Below are 19,255 nucleotides of genomic sequence, written 5' to 3' on the forward strand. Positions count from 1 at the left end.
ACCATAATCTGATTATGCCAACATAATTATTCCCCTGTACTGAGTACAATTAATCAGGAACAGATCCTAAAGTTCATGAGGTATCAATTCTCTATTACAGTGTGCAGAATGTATGTAATAATATACAATTACCTGCAAGTGTTCTGTGTTACAATACATACAATACATGGTTGATAATAATCAGTAGTCTATTAAGATCAACCCTTTCTAATAATCCCCAGTACATACCTATACAGGGCTATCAAGAAATATGCACAAATGCACACATTTAAAAATAAATATTCACATACTTATACAAAACTAATTGAAGATCTTGAAATAGCCTTGGTTATTATCCTTGTTGAAGAATCATTCAAGCCACCCTTTGGAAAGGCTTGCAGCGCTTGGGGGTGCCAAATGCTAGGCACCTCCAAGTGATTGTAGTTACCTGAAACCCCTGGCCAGTGCTCCTATCAGCAGAAATCTGCACTGGCCCGGGGTTATACCAGTGAGCACCACAAATTGATCGTCTTCTGTCTTCCTCTGTATTTGCGCGGCTGCGCATGCGCATGTGCAGAAGAACGGAAAGATGAACTTTAACTAAAAAGTCTGCTATTGCGTTCAACTGTGCATGCATCTGCCCTGGGAGATTTGAAGACAGAATACAATGGAATTGGATCGCTCCTTGGTGCTCACTGGTATAACCCCGGACTGGTGCAGTTTTTTGCTGATAGGAGCACTTGCCAGGGGTTTCAAGTAAGTCAATACAATCACTTGCGGGTGCCTAACATTTGGCACCCCCAAGTGCTGCAAGCCTTTGCTTCTCCTTTAAACACATTAATACAATCTTCTATCACATCTCATCTGACAGGGCATTCCCCAATGCCACTGTCCTGATGAACTGCTTCAAATGAAAGTTCAGTTCTCAGTCTAAAGTTTAATCTAAATGGGGGCATCTTGTTCTCTTATATGTAAAAAAGGTCCCCCACTATTTGTCTATAATGACCTCTAATGTACTTGTAAATTGTTATCATGTCCCCTCGCAAGCATCTTTTCTCCAGAGAAAACAACCCCAAGTCTTTCCTAATAGTTTCATTGGTCCATACCCTTTCCCATTTACGCTTCAGCTCATTTATATCCTTTAAAATTACTGGAGCCTAAAACTGCACCAAAACTGCACTGCATACTCAAGGTGGTTATTGACCAGTTCTCCAGTTTAGTCAAATCACTCTACAAAGTATCCGCATCTACAGTACCATAGAATTTATAGTTAGAACTAGTTTAGTATCATCAACAAAAATAGAGACAGCACTTACTGTACATTGCCCACCTTCAGGCCATTAATAAACACGTTAAACAGCAAAGGACAAAGGGCAAACCCCTGAGGTACTCCACTAATATGATTGACCTACTGTTCCATTTACCCCCCTCTTTGCATTCTATCCCACAGTTAGTTTTCATTTCATTTGTACAACATATTTATTGTTTTCATAAACAAGTCAATAATAGATCAGTTCATTAACAAGATTCCAAAATATTGAATGTAGAAGCCTAAAAAATGATGATCTTCATGAACAAACCTAGAGCAATAAAGATCAGACAAAAATCATAAAAAGTAGAACATAATAAAAATACAGTCAGTTTTCTATCCAAGAACAAAAATGTATGTTCCAGGCCAATATGTTTTAATTTAATCAGTAGCCATCGGTATGGTGCTGCTTAAGCAAAGTAGAACACATCCACTGCCACTTGCACTGTCTAGACTTCTGCTCATCTCTTCATAGAAGGCATTTAGATTAGATTAGTCTGACAAGATCTAATTTGCGGAAAGCCATGCTGGCACAAACGCATAATATTGTTATTTAAGATTTACTCCATTATCTTATCCAGTATTACCCCCTCCAAAAGCTTTCCTACCACTGATGTCAGACTAGCAGGCCTATAGTTTTCAGGCTTAGAACTAGATCCCTTTTTGAATAATGGCAATTCAACAATCTCTCTGCACCATGGCAGACCCTGGCAGGGTCCTGGATATATTTGTAAAGATGTTTGACAATCGCAATAGTTATATTATTAGAACTGGATTCACTGGACAGAGGAATGATGTTCAGTCCAGCCCCACTCCAGTTGAGTTGGGCGAAGTTTCAGTTGTTGGCTTATACTTGGCAAAGATTATCATGTTTGCATATTTGGACCAGGTTATCTTTTCCAACTTGTAAATGTCTTGAAGTGTTTATGCTCACAATAAGGTGGACAAGTGGAATGTTGTGACATAAGCATGGGAAAGAGAAAAAAATGAATGACCAAGATGAAAAGGAGAATAAGAGGAATAAAAATGAAGGATGAGATGGCAAAAACGTATACTACATTACTTATGTTCCCACCCTAAATACATGAGAATGGAGAGCTATAAAGAGAAGATACTGTATTTAGTTTGCAAATTCCCTCTGCTTTGCATTCCAGAGGCAATGAATGATTTTAATTTTTAGTGTCTGCATCCTTATTCCATATATTACAGGGGTGAGAAGAGGGGGAAATATAAAGGTAATTATAGATAGAAGTATATGGTAGGTAACAGGGAGGTTAATGGTCCCAAGTCTGTAGCGAGCAAATATAAAAAAAACTCCTATCATAAAAATAGAAAAATTGAGTAGGTGGGTCACCAGGGTGTGAATGGCTTTCTTAAAGGCATCTTTGGAAATCTTGAAGCAGATCAGAAATACACGGACGTAAGAATGGGATATGAGTAGTGCCATGACTATTAAATCGACAACAAAAATAATTGCTCCATACAACTTGTTGATAGAAGTATCTACACAGGAGAGAATAAGGATGGCCATGTTATCGCAAAATATGTTGCTAATGTGAGACCTGCAAAGTGGGAGTCTTGCTGCAAGTAATGAACTAGGCAAAATTAAGATGACATTATAGATCAAAGATCCCATGATTAATTTCAGAGCCAATGAATTTGTCATTAGAGTTGGGTATCTCAATGGGTGGCCAACTGCTAAGTAGGTGTCATGAGCCATGATGGTGAATGTGGAGATTTCAAAGTAGGCAAAAAGTGTCACCCCAAATGTCTGGATGAAACAGCCGTTGTGTGATATCTCCTTGGATGATAATAACAAATCAGTGATCAGTTTTGGGAAGACACAAGAGCTCCCAAATATCCCATTGAGCAAAAGGATGGCTATAAGAGTGTACATGGGCTCATGAAGGCTTTCATCAAACACCACCACAAAGATGATCGTCGAGCTGAACATCAAAATGAAGAAGTAAGTTATGAGTAAAAGTGAGCAGTAAAGATATTTAAACCTTTCCATCTCCTCAATGCCAAGGAGCACAAAGTTCTTGCTGGTATTGAACTCGTTTTCCATTTTCAGTTTGTTAATATAAAATGCATAGATGAAGATATGAAATACATTTAAGATGAAGAGTTACATCCGGATACAGTCAGTCATAATGTTATTTAGTCAGTGACCTCAGGCAGGCTTTGTGGGCTCTTTATAAATATATTTATGTTAGCTGGTTCACCTTACCCATCCTTTAATTAATATCTCAAAGGACAAGCAGATACGCGGTATTCTCTGCAGGACACGGGAGCTGAAGCAGAACAAATGACAGATGACAAGTAATAAATTACATACGATCATCTGTGAAAGATTATAATGAATCCTGCTGGGGCATCAGGTTATGTTTGAAAAAGGAGTTCAGCACCAGACTGACCAAATCTCACCAGATGGGCTGAATAAATGGCAAGGACCACCCTGGTCACCTTGGCACCCTGGCCAAGAATGGTACCACTTTGGTAAATAAGCTAATACATAATGCTTCATCACAATATCCATGAAATAATGTTTCTTCCTAAAGATTTTTTCTTTGGTTCTTTGGGGGACAACACCAACATGTGTGGACTCTGAGATATAATTATCTTAATATTATTATTCTGTTGCTTCGATATTCCTGACATTTTTTTCACTTATAGATATTGTTATATGTAAATGTTACCCGTTTGCTCAAGATTTTTACAAACTAGGTAGACCAACCTTCAAATTTCTGTTGCATACTATTCACAGTTTACCCAGTTTTACTAAATATACTCTATCCTAACACTTATAGGCCCTTTTATTAACTTTCCAGTTCAAGTTTTTACTGTGATTGAAGTTTGTTTGGGCTAAAAATACACAAATTTGAATTGGAGGCCCATTTATTAAGGTTGAATTTTAGTGGGTTTAGAGCTTTTTGAAACCACAATTAAACTAATTTTCTCTAAAACCTCAAATGTCATTAAAGTTATTGAAAGACCAGGATATAAAGTAAAAACATAAAAAAAAAGCTGAACAATGTACTAAAAAATCCAAAAACCTCTAAAAGTCCAAATGGCTAAAACAAAATCAAACAAATCAGTGCAGCTGCCCTGGACTTCTATAGGACCTCAACTGTTTTTACTTGGTGACGTTTTGTAGTAAAAGTTTTTTGTGGATTTTATACTTGATAAATCTTGAGTTTAAGAGAAATGAAAAACAGGAACTATGTATTGTACCCAGTGACATCTACATGTCATTTGTATAAACACCATATGGGAGAACAGGGATATATATCTGACAATGGGGCAGATTAAGTTCAGTGAGAAACAGGGTCGGACTGGGGGGCCCGTGGCCCACCGGGACTAAAGTCCAGGGCCCCCTCGACCCCCCTGCCTCCCTACTGCGACCCACTGAACACGCTTGCGCGAAGGCGCTGCTCGGCGCGCCTGCGTGTAGGCGCCGCTTCTCACTGAAAGGTGCCGCGCGCATGCGCAAATGGCGCTGCGCGGCACATAGAAAAACATTTTTTTCTTTAAAGTATGATCGGGACGGGGGACTGGCCCGGCGGGGGCCCATTAGGGGTCGGGGCCCACCGGGTTTTTTCCCGGTTTCCCGCCGGGCCAGTCCGACACTGGTGAGAAAAAGTTATATCGAGGTTTACCACTTCATAAGTCATTGATAAAATTCAATTAGAGCAGAAAATTTTTTCTCCTAATTCACTTCCAGTTTTTTCCCCATGGACTTCAATAGAATTTTCACGTGATACGTTTTCTCAAATTGAATCCCGTCCATGAGTTTTCAAGTGATAAACCTTTTTCTCACTGAATTGAATCTGGCCCAATGAGAGGAATCACATAAACTACCTGAAACGAGAGACAATCTTCCCACTGTTCAGAAATATTGTACATTTATTGATAGGAAACCGTGAATTTGTATTTATATCACATCTGTACTCAATGGTTTGTTATATTTTTTTATTTCTTCTTTCTCTTAATTATTCTATTTGAATGTATATTTTTAGTAGCCATGAATGTCACATTGTTAATATACATGTTCTATCTGAGATGTTTGTAATGATCAAGACAAAGTTACGAAATAGACAGAACGTGCCCTATATATCTGACACTTATAGGCGGAGGGTGATTTTTTCATTTGGGGAGGCTAAAGATGGCCATACATGACAAACATAAACTGTAAAAAGCCATCAGAGTGGTCCTCTGACCAATACCCGAAAGAATGTGAGTCTCTATAAAAAGATATTGCATAAAACAGCTCATATGTAAAACCCTGCTTCATGTAAATAAACCATTTTTATAATACCGTATATACTCGAGTATAAGCCGACCCGAGTATAAGCCGAGGTACCTAATTTTACCTACGAAAACTGGGAAAACTTATTGACTCTAGTATAAGCCTAGACACAACTACAGCCCTGTCTCCCAGCAGCGCACATTCTGCCAAATCGACCCCCCCAGCGATCAACCGGACTTCTTTGCAAGTTGATGGTGACAGAGAATTGCCAAACGGATTACTGTGTGCATTGTCCCACTGTCCCACTACCATGTGCAGAGGGTGCTGTGTGATATTGCCATCACTGTTAATCTTTCATAGAACCAACAGAGGGCGCTGTGTGATATTGCAGTCACTGTTATTCTTTCATATAACCAACAGAGGGCGCTGTGTGATATTGCAGTCACTGTTAATCTTTCATATAACCAACAGAGGGCACTGTGTGATATTGCAGTCACTGTTATTCTTTCATATAACCAACAGAGGGCGCTGTGTGATATTGCAGTCACTGTTAATCTTTCATATAACCAACAGAGGGCACTGTGTGATATTGCAGTCACTGTTATTCTTTCATATAACCAACAGAGGGCGCACTGTTATTCTTTCATATAACCAACAGAGGGTGCTGTGTGATATTGCAGTCACTGTTATTCTTTCATATAACCAACAGAGGGTGCTGTGTGATATTGCAGTCACTGTTATTCTTTCATATAACCAACAGAGGGTGCTGTGTGATATTGCAGTCACTGTTAATCTTTCATATAACCAACAGAGGGTGCTGTGTGATATTGCAGTCACTGTTATTCTTCCATATAACCAACAGATGGCGCTGTGTGATATTGCAGTCACTGTTATTCTTTCATATAACCAACAGAGGGTGCTGTGTGATATTGCAGTCACTGTTATTCTTTCATATAACCAACAGAGGGTGCTGTGTGATATTGCAGTCACTGTTATTCTTCCATATAACCAACAGATGGCGCTGTGTGATATTGCAGTCACTGTTATTCTTTCATATAACCAACATAGGGCGCTGTGTGATATTGCAGTCACTGTTATTCTTTCATATAACCAACAGAGGGTGCTGTGTGATATTGCAGTCACTGTTATTCTTTCATATAACCAACAGAGGGTGCTGTGTGATATTGCAGTCACTGCTATTCTTTCATATAACCAACAGAGGGTGCTGTGTGATATTGCAGTCACTGTTATTCTTTCATATAACCAACAGAGGGCACTGTGTGATATTGCAGTCACTGTTATTCTTCCATATAACCAACAGAGGGCGCTGTGTGATATTGCAGTCACTGTTATTCTTTCATATAACCAACAGAGGGCACTGTGTGATATTGCAGTCACTGTTATTCTTCCATATAACCAACAGATGGTGCTGTGTGATATTGCAGTCACTGTTATTCTTTCATACAACCAACAGATGGCGCTGTGTGATATTGCAGTCACTGTTATTCTTTCATACAACCAACAGATGGTGCTGTGTGATATTGCAGTCACTGTTATTCTTTCATACAACCAACAGATGGTGCTGTGTGATATTGCAGTCACTGTTATTCTTTCATACAACCAACAGAGGGCACTGTGTGATATTGCAGTCACTGTTATTCTTTAATATAACCAACAGATGGCGCTGTGTGATATTGCAGTCACTGTTATTCTTTCATATAACCAACAGAGGGCGCTGTGTGATATTGCAGTCACTGTTATTCTTCCATATAACCAACAGATGGCGCTGTGTGATATTGCAGTCACTGTTATTCTTTCATATAACCAACAGAGGGTGCACTGTTATTCTTTCATATAACCAACAGAGGGCATTGTGGGATATTGCAGTCTCTCCCCAAGTGAACTGTTGGTATAGGAATGATTAAAAGTGACTGCAATCTCAGCTACTCGGGTCGGGTACCGCTGACCCGAGTATATGCCGAGGTAGACTTTTTCAGTACATTTTGGATGCTGAAAAACTCGGCTTATACTCTGGTATATACGGTAATATACTTTTCTAGTAGTATGTGCCATTGGGTAATCATAAATAGAAAATTGCCATTTTAAAAAATAAGGGCCATCACTTGGGATCGTAGGATTCACTGTACTCACAAACACACCAACAAACCATATATGTTAGGTCAAATGAGCCAATTAACAGACAGAGTTCTGTCTTTTGCTTCCACACTTCTTCCTGTTACAGTTAGAGCTGCAGTATTTCTGGTCAAGTGATCTCTGAGGCAGCACACAGACCATCACAAAATGGTGGCTCAAGGCAAGAGATGTAAAAGGGCAATATTTACTTAAATATATATTCCAATTGGATAAGATTCTTTAATATGCCCCTTAATTTATAAACTTTCTGTTGCTTAGGTATTCATTTTGGGGGTGTAGTTTTCCTTTAACTTTCAGGGACTACAACTGCCTATGCAGTTTCTTATGTACTTCCTCTATTCAGTTAACCCTTTGGTTGCTGACTATGTTGAGACAAATGACTGATGTTATTATTCTGAAAATGCAAATATCTCAGAAACTACTAAAAATATAAAACGACTGTAGAGAGAAGCACCATGGCCAAGTTTATTTTTTGGTTTAGATACCCTTTAATAACTACCAATTGAATGGTTGTCTAATTGTCCCATTTAGTGATGGGCGAATTCGCGCCATTTCGCGAAACGGCGCCGGCGTCCGTTTTCGACGCCGGCGTCCGTTTTTCGGGAAAAAATTTTTTTGACGCCGGCGAATTTTTACCGTGAATTTTCGCGGGCGTTTCGCGAACTTATTCGCTGGGCGCGAATCGCGCAAATTCGCCGCGAATTCGCGCCTGGCGAATAAATTCGCCCATCACTAGTCCCATTCAAATCACATGGATGATTTCAAGGGGGAATTTACTTTTAAGGTAACTTCTAGAAAGATTATTTTAAGCATCCTTTCATTTTATCTTTATTTTTAAAATTATTTTCTTTCCTAGCCTGCACTCTGGTCGCCATAGGTCGTTGCCGTGGCAACCAAAAAACAGACTACTTGCATGTACAATTTTAATGTTTTTATTACTTATTTTTCTTTCCTTTTTAGCTTTTAACAATTACTTTCTCCTCTTCTATTCTGAAAAATGTTATTAGAATACTGGCACACTGTCCAGGTGACAGACTTTGCCGCCAGGATCAGAACTAGGGGTAAGCAGAAGAGGTACAATGCCTAAGGCACAATGCCTACTCCCTAGTTCAGGGTCCTGGAGAATCACTGGTTCCAAGTTTCTCAGCAGCAAGTGGAGGAATCTGGACTTCTACTCACTCCAACACCCCTTCCCCCCAGCTCGCACAAGCTTTCCTTAGCCATGCTTCACTCTTGGTCTGGCACTGTTAGGCTCCAAGATTTGCCCACAGGGTCAGACTGGGCCGGTGGCAACTGGGCTCTCAGACCTGCTCCCCTGACTGACCAGCTGTCAGTCACGCATGCGCAGGCCGGGAGTTCAGAGGTCAGGAGGGGGCCCCTGGGGACTGCCAGGAGGGCACTATGTTTTGCAGCCCAGGTGGGACCCCAAGGTTCCAGTCTGACCCTGTTACCCCATGATCCAACATAATGCTTTTCATTCACTGACAGGTGAAAGGGACATTGTGTTGTCCATTATTATTTGCAAGAGAGAAGCATCAGTAAGGAACTGATTACTGTATTTCTGCGTGTAAAGGTGTCTGATAAGAGATAAACTATGGGTAATTGTAAGGCATAAGATACAAATTAAAACCCAACCAAATTATGGCTGCAAGGTAAACACAGTACTTACTTGTTCCATCACATCGGTTGCACTTTGTATATGTTTCTACCGTATATACTCGGGTATAAGCCGTCCCGAGTATAAGCCGAGGTACCTAATTTTACCTCCAAAAACTGGGAAAGCTTATTGACTCGAGTATAAGCCGAGGGTGAGAAATGCAGCAGCTTCTGGTAAGTTTCAATCAAAAAATTGAGGGTTTCTGCTCCCATTGGAGGTGCCGGCGTCTTGTTTTTGGATGCCCGTGACCATTCTTGGACGCCGGCGAATATTCTTGGAGACTATTCTTGGACGCCGGCGACTATTCTTGGGCGCCGGCGACTATTCTTAAGCACCGGCGACTATTCTTTGACGCCGGCGACCGTTTTTGCGCTTGACCCGAGTATAAGCCGAGGTAGCGTTTTTTCAGCATATTTTGGGGGCTGAAAAACTCTGCTTATACTCGAGTATATACGTTATTATATTTAAGTTTAAGTATAAAAAAAACCTGACACCTGCCCCTTCATGTAGAATAGCTTGACACCTGCAGCCCTACTGTCTTACTTCCTTCTTTCTTGCACTCCATATTGCCCCAGAACCTAGAGACCATAGAATGCAATACTTGGAAATAGTAACACATACCAGACAAAAAACAGAAAGGCAAGGATCAGCTCAGCAGCCCACAGTCACTCCTTCATGCAAACTCCAGAGATCGTAACGTGCTTAGGAATGTCTAAAAGCCGACGTCTGAGATCCGTGACGTCACCTCTTCACCCGGCTTCTAAACGTAGCGTCTGACTCCCTGCCTGCCTCAGTTTGCGAGCAGTTTATAAAAGCTATAATTTTAAGTGGGAGGCAGGCAACCTTCCGAATAAGAGTTGGATAAAAACGTTCTTTTCAACTGCATAGTGCAAGTCACCCAACTCTGTAAGGCATCAGGTTTTTTTTTTTTAAATACATTTCTTTTAATTTATTCTTTTAATGCAAACAGGGAGATTTGGGGAGGCTTAGCCTCCCCAAGCCTTAGTGAAAATCCGCCCATGCTGACACTGCGCCCGATTAATGTCACGGTCGACACCCAACACCAGAAAAAATGCCAAGCACCCTGGTCTCGGCTCATACTTCACCTGTAGTGTGACCACCTTTGGCCTCGGGAGGAGCCCTCAGCTACTTGGATGCCACCAGGACTTAAACGAGAAGTGCAAGGCTAGGGGTTCTGGATAGGCAGAGGGGCACGACTGTTAGCGAGAGTCTTTTAGGCCCAAGGTCGCGGTACAATACGTCAGCTAATAGAGAAGTCAGATCAGGCCGGGTCGGGGCAGGCAGCGAATAAACATAGTCAGGCAGGCAAAGGTCAAACCAGGAAGTCAATCAGAGGGGTTAAGCAGAATCAAAGTCAGTAATCAGGCAAGGGGTCAGGATACAGAATGTAGAATCGTCAAAAAGCCAGGCAGGGGTCAAAACAGGTAAACAGGACCAGGTTGAAACAGAATAGCAACAGCTAACAGCACCAGGAAACAAATCCTATAACGGGCAATGAGGGTAATGTACTGTAGCTTTAAATACATTCGAATTTCGCGCCAATATGCGCTGATGTAATGACACCAGTGTGAATGCGCCTGTAAATTACACAGAGGCACGCTGTGCGCCCCCTAGTTGTCCAGTGCGGAAGAGGACGCGGCAGAGGAAGGAGCTCGCGGCAGGGTCCCTGCTGTCCCCTCACTAGACCACCAGGGCAAGTACTTTTTATTACAATTAAATTCAGTAAGAAAAAGTTATCTCATGGTTTACCACTTCATAAATCAGGCTTGAGATTAAAAAACAAAAACAAACATCTCCTAATTCACTTCCAGTTTTTCTCCCATGGACTTCAATAGAGTTTTTATTTGATAAAGTGTCAGATAAGTTTTTCTGAATTGTATCTCAAATTGAATCTCGTCCATGAGTTTTCTCGTGATAAATCTTTTTCTTTACTGAATTGAATCTGACCCAATGAGAGGAATCCCATAAACAACCTGAAATAAGAGTCAACCACTGTTCAGAAATATTATACATTTATTGATTGGAAACCGTGAAGATGAAGATGAAGCTCAAGGGCACCTATTGACCCTGAAGCTACTGCTAGCTCAAAAGTTACAGTTGTAGGTCGTAAATGACCCCTAAGGTCTATTGGCCTGGCTAAAAATCAAGGGTTAACATTTCAGAACCCTAGAAGCAAGTGCTTTCCATTGCAAAGGCCTGGTGGGTGATATGTTAGTACTAGTACTGGTTAGTGATATGTTAGACCTGTAAGTCTTATTATTATAAGCCTTGAAGTCAGTTTTGACTCTTGGTAGCCATATACATATTATTTTTGTCCAATGATGCCTGAGCCAACCAATACTCCATAAGGGAGACTACTGTCACACCTGCAGAGGGGCCTAACAGGAGTGCTGATTAAGGGACTAATTTTTGACCTGTTGTTAAGGTGTGGGTTCAGTTGGGTGTTGGGTGTTCAGGCTTTCCAAAGGCAGGGTCTTTATTTTTGGGATCCATCAATTAATAAAGTTAATTTGTCAGACGTGGAAGGTACAATAAGAGGACCTTAGCCCGTGGCTCTCAGTAAGAGAACGAAATCACCCTGGTAGGAATGTATTTACAGTAAGGGGATTTATCGAAAAAAATTAAAATTTTCAGATTTTGAATTTCAAATTCAAATTTTCAAATTTATTTTAGTGTAATTTGACTAGAAAATAGTTAAAATTTGATTTGAGTTTTAAAAAAAAAAATTGAATTAGAATTTTGAAATGTATCATGTACTGGCCCTTTAAGAATCTGAATTTGACTATTCGCCACTTTAAACCTGCTGTTTTAGGCTATGGGGGATGTCCTGGAATTTTAGGTTGTTTGGTGTCATCTGAAAAAACGAGTTTTCCATCCTATTCACCCGAATTGAAAAAATGCAATTTTTTAAATTAATTTTGATTGGTCGTTTTTAACTCGAAAATCGAGTTTATGGGAGTTTTTATAAACTCCCATTAACTCAAAATTCGACCCTTGATAAATCTGCCCCTAAGTGTTGATTTACTAGTAGCAGTAGTGTCACGTCCCATGTTATTATGGTGATGATAATCCAGTTCTTTATTATTTAAAACCTAATTCCTCGTCGCTGTGTGTGGCAACATAAAATAAATACTGTATTGGTGATGATAAAATGTCATCTTAACCAAAGCTTATAGACAAGGGAAATGCATTAATTTCGTACCTATTGCCCTGCTGGTTGATGTACATGAAGCAAAACAAAAATACATTTATTGTACCAAATAACTTGCTCGTCACTAAAGTCCTTTGGGTGCAGTGTAATATGATGTTTTATAATTTACAGGAGCCGGCACCCAGGCATGTATATACTGTATGTATGTGTTTATATATATATATATCTATATATCTATATCTATATATATATATATATATATATATATATATATATATATATATATATATATATATATATATATATACACCTTTATTTTTCAAAATGAAGTCCTTGGAGTGCGGCTTGTTTGTTCACTGCATACTAATGTGTTGACCAGCACCCAGGCAGCTGTGGATTGTTAAGAGTGCACCAGCTAAGCATATTGTGTATGTGTATATATATATATATAGAATCAGCATCAGAACATCACTCAGCAGGGTATTTCCCATTTGCCCTGCTTCTTAAGTATAAAGGGGTAGTATCTTGTTCTTTGATCTTTTCTATGTGAAATAATATTCCCATTATATGTTCCTTTACCAGTTTATTTTCATGTCTCTGCACTCTCTCCAGTTCATTTACTGTATATCCCTCTTAAGGACCGGAGCCCAAAACTGCCCCCATACTCAAGTTGAAGCCTTACCAGGGACCTATAAAGAGGCAAATGATGTCATTCCTACTAAAGTGCATGACGTTGCATTGATAAACATAGAACCTTATTTGCCAGTGTATCGCTCAGCTTTCCATTGTAGTCAAGTTCACAGTTTAGTTTCATTAGCAAATACAGCAGGGGTGCCCAAACTTTTTGCAACGAGGGTCAGATTTGGTGAGGTGGGGGGGGGTGTGGGGGCCGACCATTCAGCCCGACATTCTTTGAACCGTTAACATTAAATTAGAGGAATTGAAGTAATCGTAGCAGTAATATTTGGGCACTTTAGTGGAATGATCTGCCACTTGGTCGATACTGCTGCCTGTGTGCTGAAGGTGTTAGTAATAGACACGTACTGGCATGTAGTTTACTGTACTGGCACATCAGTACGTCTATTGACACCTTCAGCCCTAAAGAAGTATGCGAAAATAGCGCATCTCTATGTGCCAGTATGTGTCTAGTACTAACACCTTCAGCACACAGGCAGCAGTATCGACCAAGTGGCAGATCATTCCACTAAAGTGCCCAAATATTACTGCTATGGGATTCTTGATCACACTGTGCTGGGGGGCCTCGTTATTATTCATTTCATGAAGGAGGCTGAGGGCCGGTGTAAATTTGAAAATGGGCCGCAATTGGCCCCCGGGCTGGACATGCCTGAAATACAGCAACAATATTTCCAATGCCCACGTCAAGATCAAAAATGAATGAAATTTAGTGATGGCCGAATTTATTCGCCAGGCGCCAATTTGCGGCGAATTCCAGCTATTCGCCGCCGGCGAATACATTTGCAAAACCACTGCAAATATTTGCCAGCGTAAAAAAAAAAATGGACGACGGTGTCAAAAATGAGATGCCGGCGCCGTTTTGACATTTCACAAATTTTGCAGGGAATTCAAGAATTTTTCGGTCGAAGCGAAACGCCCCAAATTCGCCCATCACTAATTAAATTACATGAACAGAAAACCATTCTACATCATTGGCTCTCTTCATCTTTTCCTTCACTCTCATTAGTCAAACAAAAATTCCACCATATTTTTCACATGGATTGGTTGGAACAGACGACAAATAAAGATCAACATACAGAAAAAATGTTTTCATCTTACTATATAAACAATTAGACACACTGCATTTTTTGACACAGAATCACTATTTAATAATATAATTGTACAAGAAACCGATCAATATATCCAAAACCTTCACCATCCACAGGAGCAGAATCCACGATCACCCCCCAGGAGTCACCAAATGAATCGGAAGTTACATACAAGTTATTAAGTATTCTTAAACTATGCTTGTGGGAAATATTATTGTACTAACTACTATTTTATAGTGATGGGCGAATTTGGGGCGTTTCGCGAAAAAATTCACGCATTTCCCACAAAACGGAGAAAAATCCGAAAAACGACGCCGGCAAATTTTCACACCGGTTTTGCAAATTCATTTGCTGGCGGCGAATTGCGGGAATTCGCTGCGAATTTGCGCCTGGTGAATAAATTCTCCCATCACTACTATTTTATTAGTGACAGCTACGTTGATATCATAATTTGGATCACTTTAGGTAACTGCTAAGAATGTCCTGACTATGGAAATTACTTTTATGTACCTCCAAACTCCTTTATGTTGTTTATTTTATATTATTTTGAAAACTAAATAAAAACATGTTAAAAAAAAAAATGACATGAACAAATGGAACGCTGTGCTTCAATGTGAATTATCTCTCACTGACTGGTCTGATATATGGAGAAATGCTAGACAAATGGTTACTTGTATTAGGCAGAAAGAACATGTTAAGCAGATAATAATGTTTTAGTATTATACCTCTGACTGCATAAACTTTTCCCAGAACACTCACCTCTTTGCTGGAGGAACTGTGGAGAATGAGGTACACTTACATATTTTTTGGGAATGCCCAATCATCCAGCCATTAAGGCAAGAGGTTAATAAGGTACTAAATCTGATAACACATGTACCTAGGACTATCCCCACCTTTTTAATGGGAAAGCCATTTACAGTAGTTTTCAAAATCTAGTCAAAAATTGGCTAATTCAATGTTCTCAGCAGCACAAATAGCAATATGGGCCATTGGAAGTCTTTACACTGCCCAACAATCCAAGAAATAATTAATAGAATTTTTGAAGCAAACATAGCCTTTATACAGAATAACCCCCCCCACCCAACATTTAGATATATGGTCTATTTGGGAATTAAAGGAGTTTGCTGCAACTAAAACTGCAACCTCTGTCTAGACACCTCACTGCTGCCTTTGTCCTCCATCTAGATCAGATTAGTGTCCTCAAATATTCTGCCCGTATTCGGGATGTTTTTACAATGCTTAGATGGACATATTTACAAGCTAGCTTGAACATTCTCTTTAGATGAAGAATACAAGGAAATTATTGTCAATATTATTTTTTATTAAGGAATGACCATGAGGTAAAGTTTATGCATACATATTACTCAATAAGATCATCTCCTGACATTGGACTACTACTACTTACAAAAAAAATGAATTAAAGCAAAGGACAGACCTCTGCAGTTCTGCACCAACCATACTAGCCCATCGTTCCATTTACCTACTCTCTAGTGCAGGGATCCCCAAACTTTTCAACCCATGAGCAACATTCAGAAGTAAAAGGAGTTGGGGAGCAACACTTGCTTGAAAAATGTTCTTGGGCTGCCAAATAAGGGCTGTAACATTGAGACTCTGTTTGGCAGTACATCTATTTATTATGTGACCAAAACTTGCCTCCAGGCCTGAAATTCAAAAATAAGCACATTTGAGGCCACTGAGAGCAACATCCAAGGGGTTGGAGAGCAACATGTTGCTCATGAGCTACTGGTTGGGGATCACTGCTCTAGTTAAATCTATACTCTGTGTAATCTGCTCTCTATCCGGGTACAAATATGTTCCAGGCCAATATTCCCTAATTTAACCAGTAACCATCTGTCAAAGTCTAAATAGATCACATCCACTGCCATTGGCGTCTGCTCGCCTCTTTATAGAAGGCAATTTGTAAGATCAATTGCTTATAAAACCATGCTGGTACTATTTTGATTTAAAACATACTCCAGTGTCTTATCCCTTATTACAGCCTTCAAAAGCTTTCCAATCACTGATGTCAAACTAACAGGCCTCTAATTTTAAGGCTAAGAATGGGGTCCCTTTTTGAACAATGGGGTCACATTAGCAATTCGCCAATCTCTTCTGAACCATGCCAGACATCAAAAGCATTTTGGAAAATTAAGTAAAGAGGTTGTGCAATTAAAGATCTGAGCTATTTTAGTCCCCTGGAGTAAAGACCACCGAGTCCTAGACCTTTGTATACTTTCACATGTTCTAGTCTCTTCAGAACTTCCTCCTCTGTCTCCCATACATCAATAGTCATATTAGTAGAATTGTTTACACTGGGCAGAGAAACTATGGTCAGTCCAGCACCCTCCTTTCCAGATGATTACTTGTGTGGGTATGACAGAACAAACAGCCCCAACACCTAGTTATAATTTATGGGCATATTGGACTGTTATTGTTTTTTTAAGTGAGGTGGACCACGTTTCAGTCGTTGTCTTATTCTTGGCAAAGATTATCATGTTTGCACAGTTGGCCCAAGTTCTTTAATCCAAATAGTAAATAAAATGAAATCATTGAAGTTTTTAAGCTCACAAGGAGGTAGTGTCACGGCCGGCACCCGATACCAGAACAAATGCCAAGCACCCTGGTCTCGGCTCGGCTTCACCAGTAGTGTGACCACCGTTGGGCATCGGGAGGAGCCCTCAGCTTACTTGGGTGCCACCTGGACTTAACGAGGGGTGCAAGGCGAGATGTTCTGGCTGGTACAGGGGCACAGCTGTTAGAAAAGTCTTTTTGGGCCGAAGGTCACGGTACAAAAGGATTAGGCAGAAGGATGGTCAGACAGGCTGGGTCAAGGCAGGCAGATATCAGAATCGTCAGGCAGGCAAGGGTTAAACCGGGTTGTCAATCAAGGGGTTAAGCAGGAAGAGTTGTCGTAGGCAGGCAGGGGTCAGGATACAGAGTTCCGAGTAGTCAGGATACAGGCAGGGTCAAACACGGAGTAATCAAGGTAACAGAGTAACAGGAACAGATGCACTAGGCTCAGAACCACTAGAAACTAAGTTCTATCACTGGCACTGGCTGGGAGTATGAATGAGCCTTAAATACATTCAAATTTCGCGCCAAAACGTGCGCCAATGATTACGCCAGCGACCCCGCCGCACAGGTAATATTATTACAGGTAGACAGAGGAATGTTGTGGCATAAGCATGGCAATTGCAAAGAGAGAAAAATGAAAGACATGACATGACAAGACATGAATAAGAGGGTAGAATAAAAATAAAGGATGAGATAGCACAGACCTGTTGAACATTACTCTTGCCCTTACCATTGATACATGTGAATGTTGAGCTATAAAGAGAAGATACAGTATTCAGTTTGCAAATACACTCTGCTTTGCATTTCGGAGGTGATGAATGACTTTAATTTTAAGGGTTTGCATCCTCATTCCATATATTACAGGGGTAAGAAGAGGCGGAAATATAAAGCTTATTACAGATAGAAGAATATGGTAGGCAAGAGGGAGGTAAGTGTTCTCCAGTCTGTAACGAACAAATAAAAATAGAACCCCTACCATGAAAATTGAGAAATTGAGTAGGTGGGTCACCAGGGTGTGAATGGCTTTCTTACAAGCGTCTTTTGAAATCTTGAGGCAGATCAGGAATATCCGGAGGTAGGAATGGGCTATGAGCAGTGCCATGAAAATTAAATCAACTACAAAACTAACTGCTCCAAACAACTTGTTGACAGAAGTATCTACACAGGAGAGAACAAGGATAGACATGTTATCACAAATTATGTTGTTAATGTGAGACCCGCAAAGTGGAAGTCTTGATGAAAGTAATGAATTAGGCAAAACTAAGATGGTATTGAAGATCAAAGATCCCATGATTAATTTCAAAACCAATGAATTTGTCATTAGAGTTGGGTATCTCAATGGGTGGCCAACTGCTAAGTAGGTGTCATGAGCCATGATGGTGAATGTGGAGATTTCACAGTAAGCAAATAGCACCACACTGAAAGTCTGGGCCAAACAGCCGATACGTGAAATTTCTTTGGATGATAATAACAAGTCAATGATCAGTTTCGGGTAGAAACACGAGCTCCCATATATCCCGTTGAGCAGAAGGATGGCTATGAGAGTGTACATGGGCTCATGAAGGCTTTCATCAAACACCACCACAAAGATGATTGTGCAGCTAAACAACAAAATGAAGAAGTAAATTATGAAGAAAAGTGAACAATAAAGATATTTAAACCTTTCCATCTCCTCAATGCCAAGGAGCACAAAGTTCTTGCTGGTATTGAACATGATTTCCATCTTTGATTTGATTAAAAAAAGTGATTTTTGAAATTAAAATAAAAAATAAGATTAAGATGAATTAATACATTCGGATACAGTCATAATGCCGTCTAGTCAGTGACCTCCTACATAAGATTTGGGCTTGTTTTAAATACTTTCATCTTACAAGCGGACATGCATGACCCATTCTTTAATTAACATCTCAAAGGACAAGCAGATACACGCTATTCTCTGCAGGATGCGGGAACTGAAGCAGAACAAATAACAAATGACAAATAGTAAATTACATAAATCATCTGTGAAAGATGATTATAAATCCTGCTGAGGCATCAGGTCAAAGGCCATATTTAAAAAGGTGTTCAGAATCAGACTGACATCTAACCAGGTGCTCTGGATAAAGAGCAGAAAGATCATCAACAATTATTTCTAGCTAGGAATCCTGAATTGAAGAAGACTGGAGATGGGACCAAACACATATGGTCCTAGACCTACAAAATACCCAGAACCCAACGCCCATGGTCCAGGGATGTAATCAAGTGCTTCACTACTATGAAAGGATAAAAAACATAATTCACATCAAAAATGTGAAAGACAATATAGACAATATAGAGTTTAAAGGAGCCAAACTGCAGGTTTTTAATGATCTCTCTCCAGTGACTTTAAGACATCATT

The 19,255-nt window shown here is 40.0% G+C and overlaps 2 protein-coding genes across 2 annotated transcripts; both read right to left on the reverse strand.

Annotated features, from left to right (window-relative positions):
- Positions 1-1,489: 1,489 nt before the first annotated feature.
- On the reverse strand, positions 1,490-3,365 carry LOC108705414 (olfactory receptor 51L1). Its single transcript, XM_018242288.2, has 3 exons — positions 2,449-3,365; positions 1,919-1,960; positions 1,490-1,559 (listed from the first exon to the last, which is right to left on the reverse strand). The coding sequence occupies exons 1-3, from the start codon at positions 3,354-3,356 to the stop codon at positions 1,490-1,492; spliced, it is 1,020 nt and encodes a 339-aa protein (XP_018097777.2). The 5' UTR covers positions 3,357-3,365.
- A 14,288-nt stretch (positions 3,366-17,653) lies between these two features.
- Positions 17,654-18,610, reverse strand: LOC108705415 (olfactory receptor 52N2). The gene has a single exon (XM_018242289.2). The coding sequence runs from the start codon at positions 18,599-18,601 to the stop codon at positions 17,654-17,656; it is 948 nt and encodes a 315-aa protein (XP_018097778.2). The 5' UTR covers positions 18,602-18,610.
- Between the last annotated feature and the right edge of the window lie 645 nt (positions 18,611-19,255).

The sequence above is a fragment of the Xenopus laevis genome, chromosome 2L (assembly GCF_017654675.1).
Source record: "Xenopus laevis strain J_2021 chromosome 2L, Xenopus_laevis_v10.1, whole genome shotgun sequence".
Taxonomy (NCBI): Eukaryota; Metazoa; Chordata; class Amphibia; order Anura; family Pipidae; genus Xenopus; species Xenopus laevis.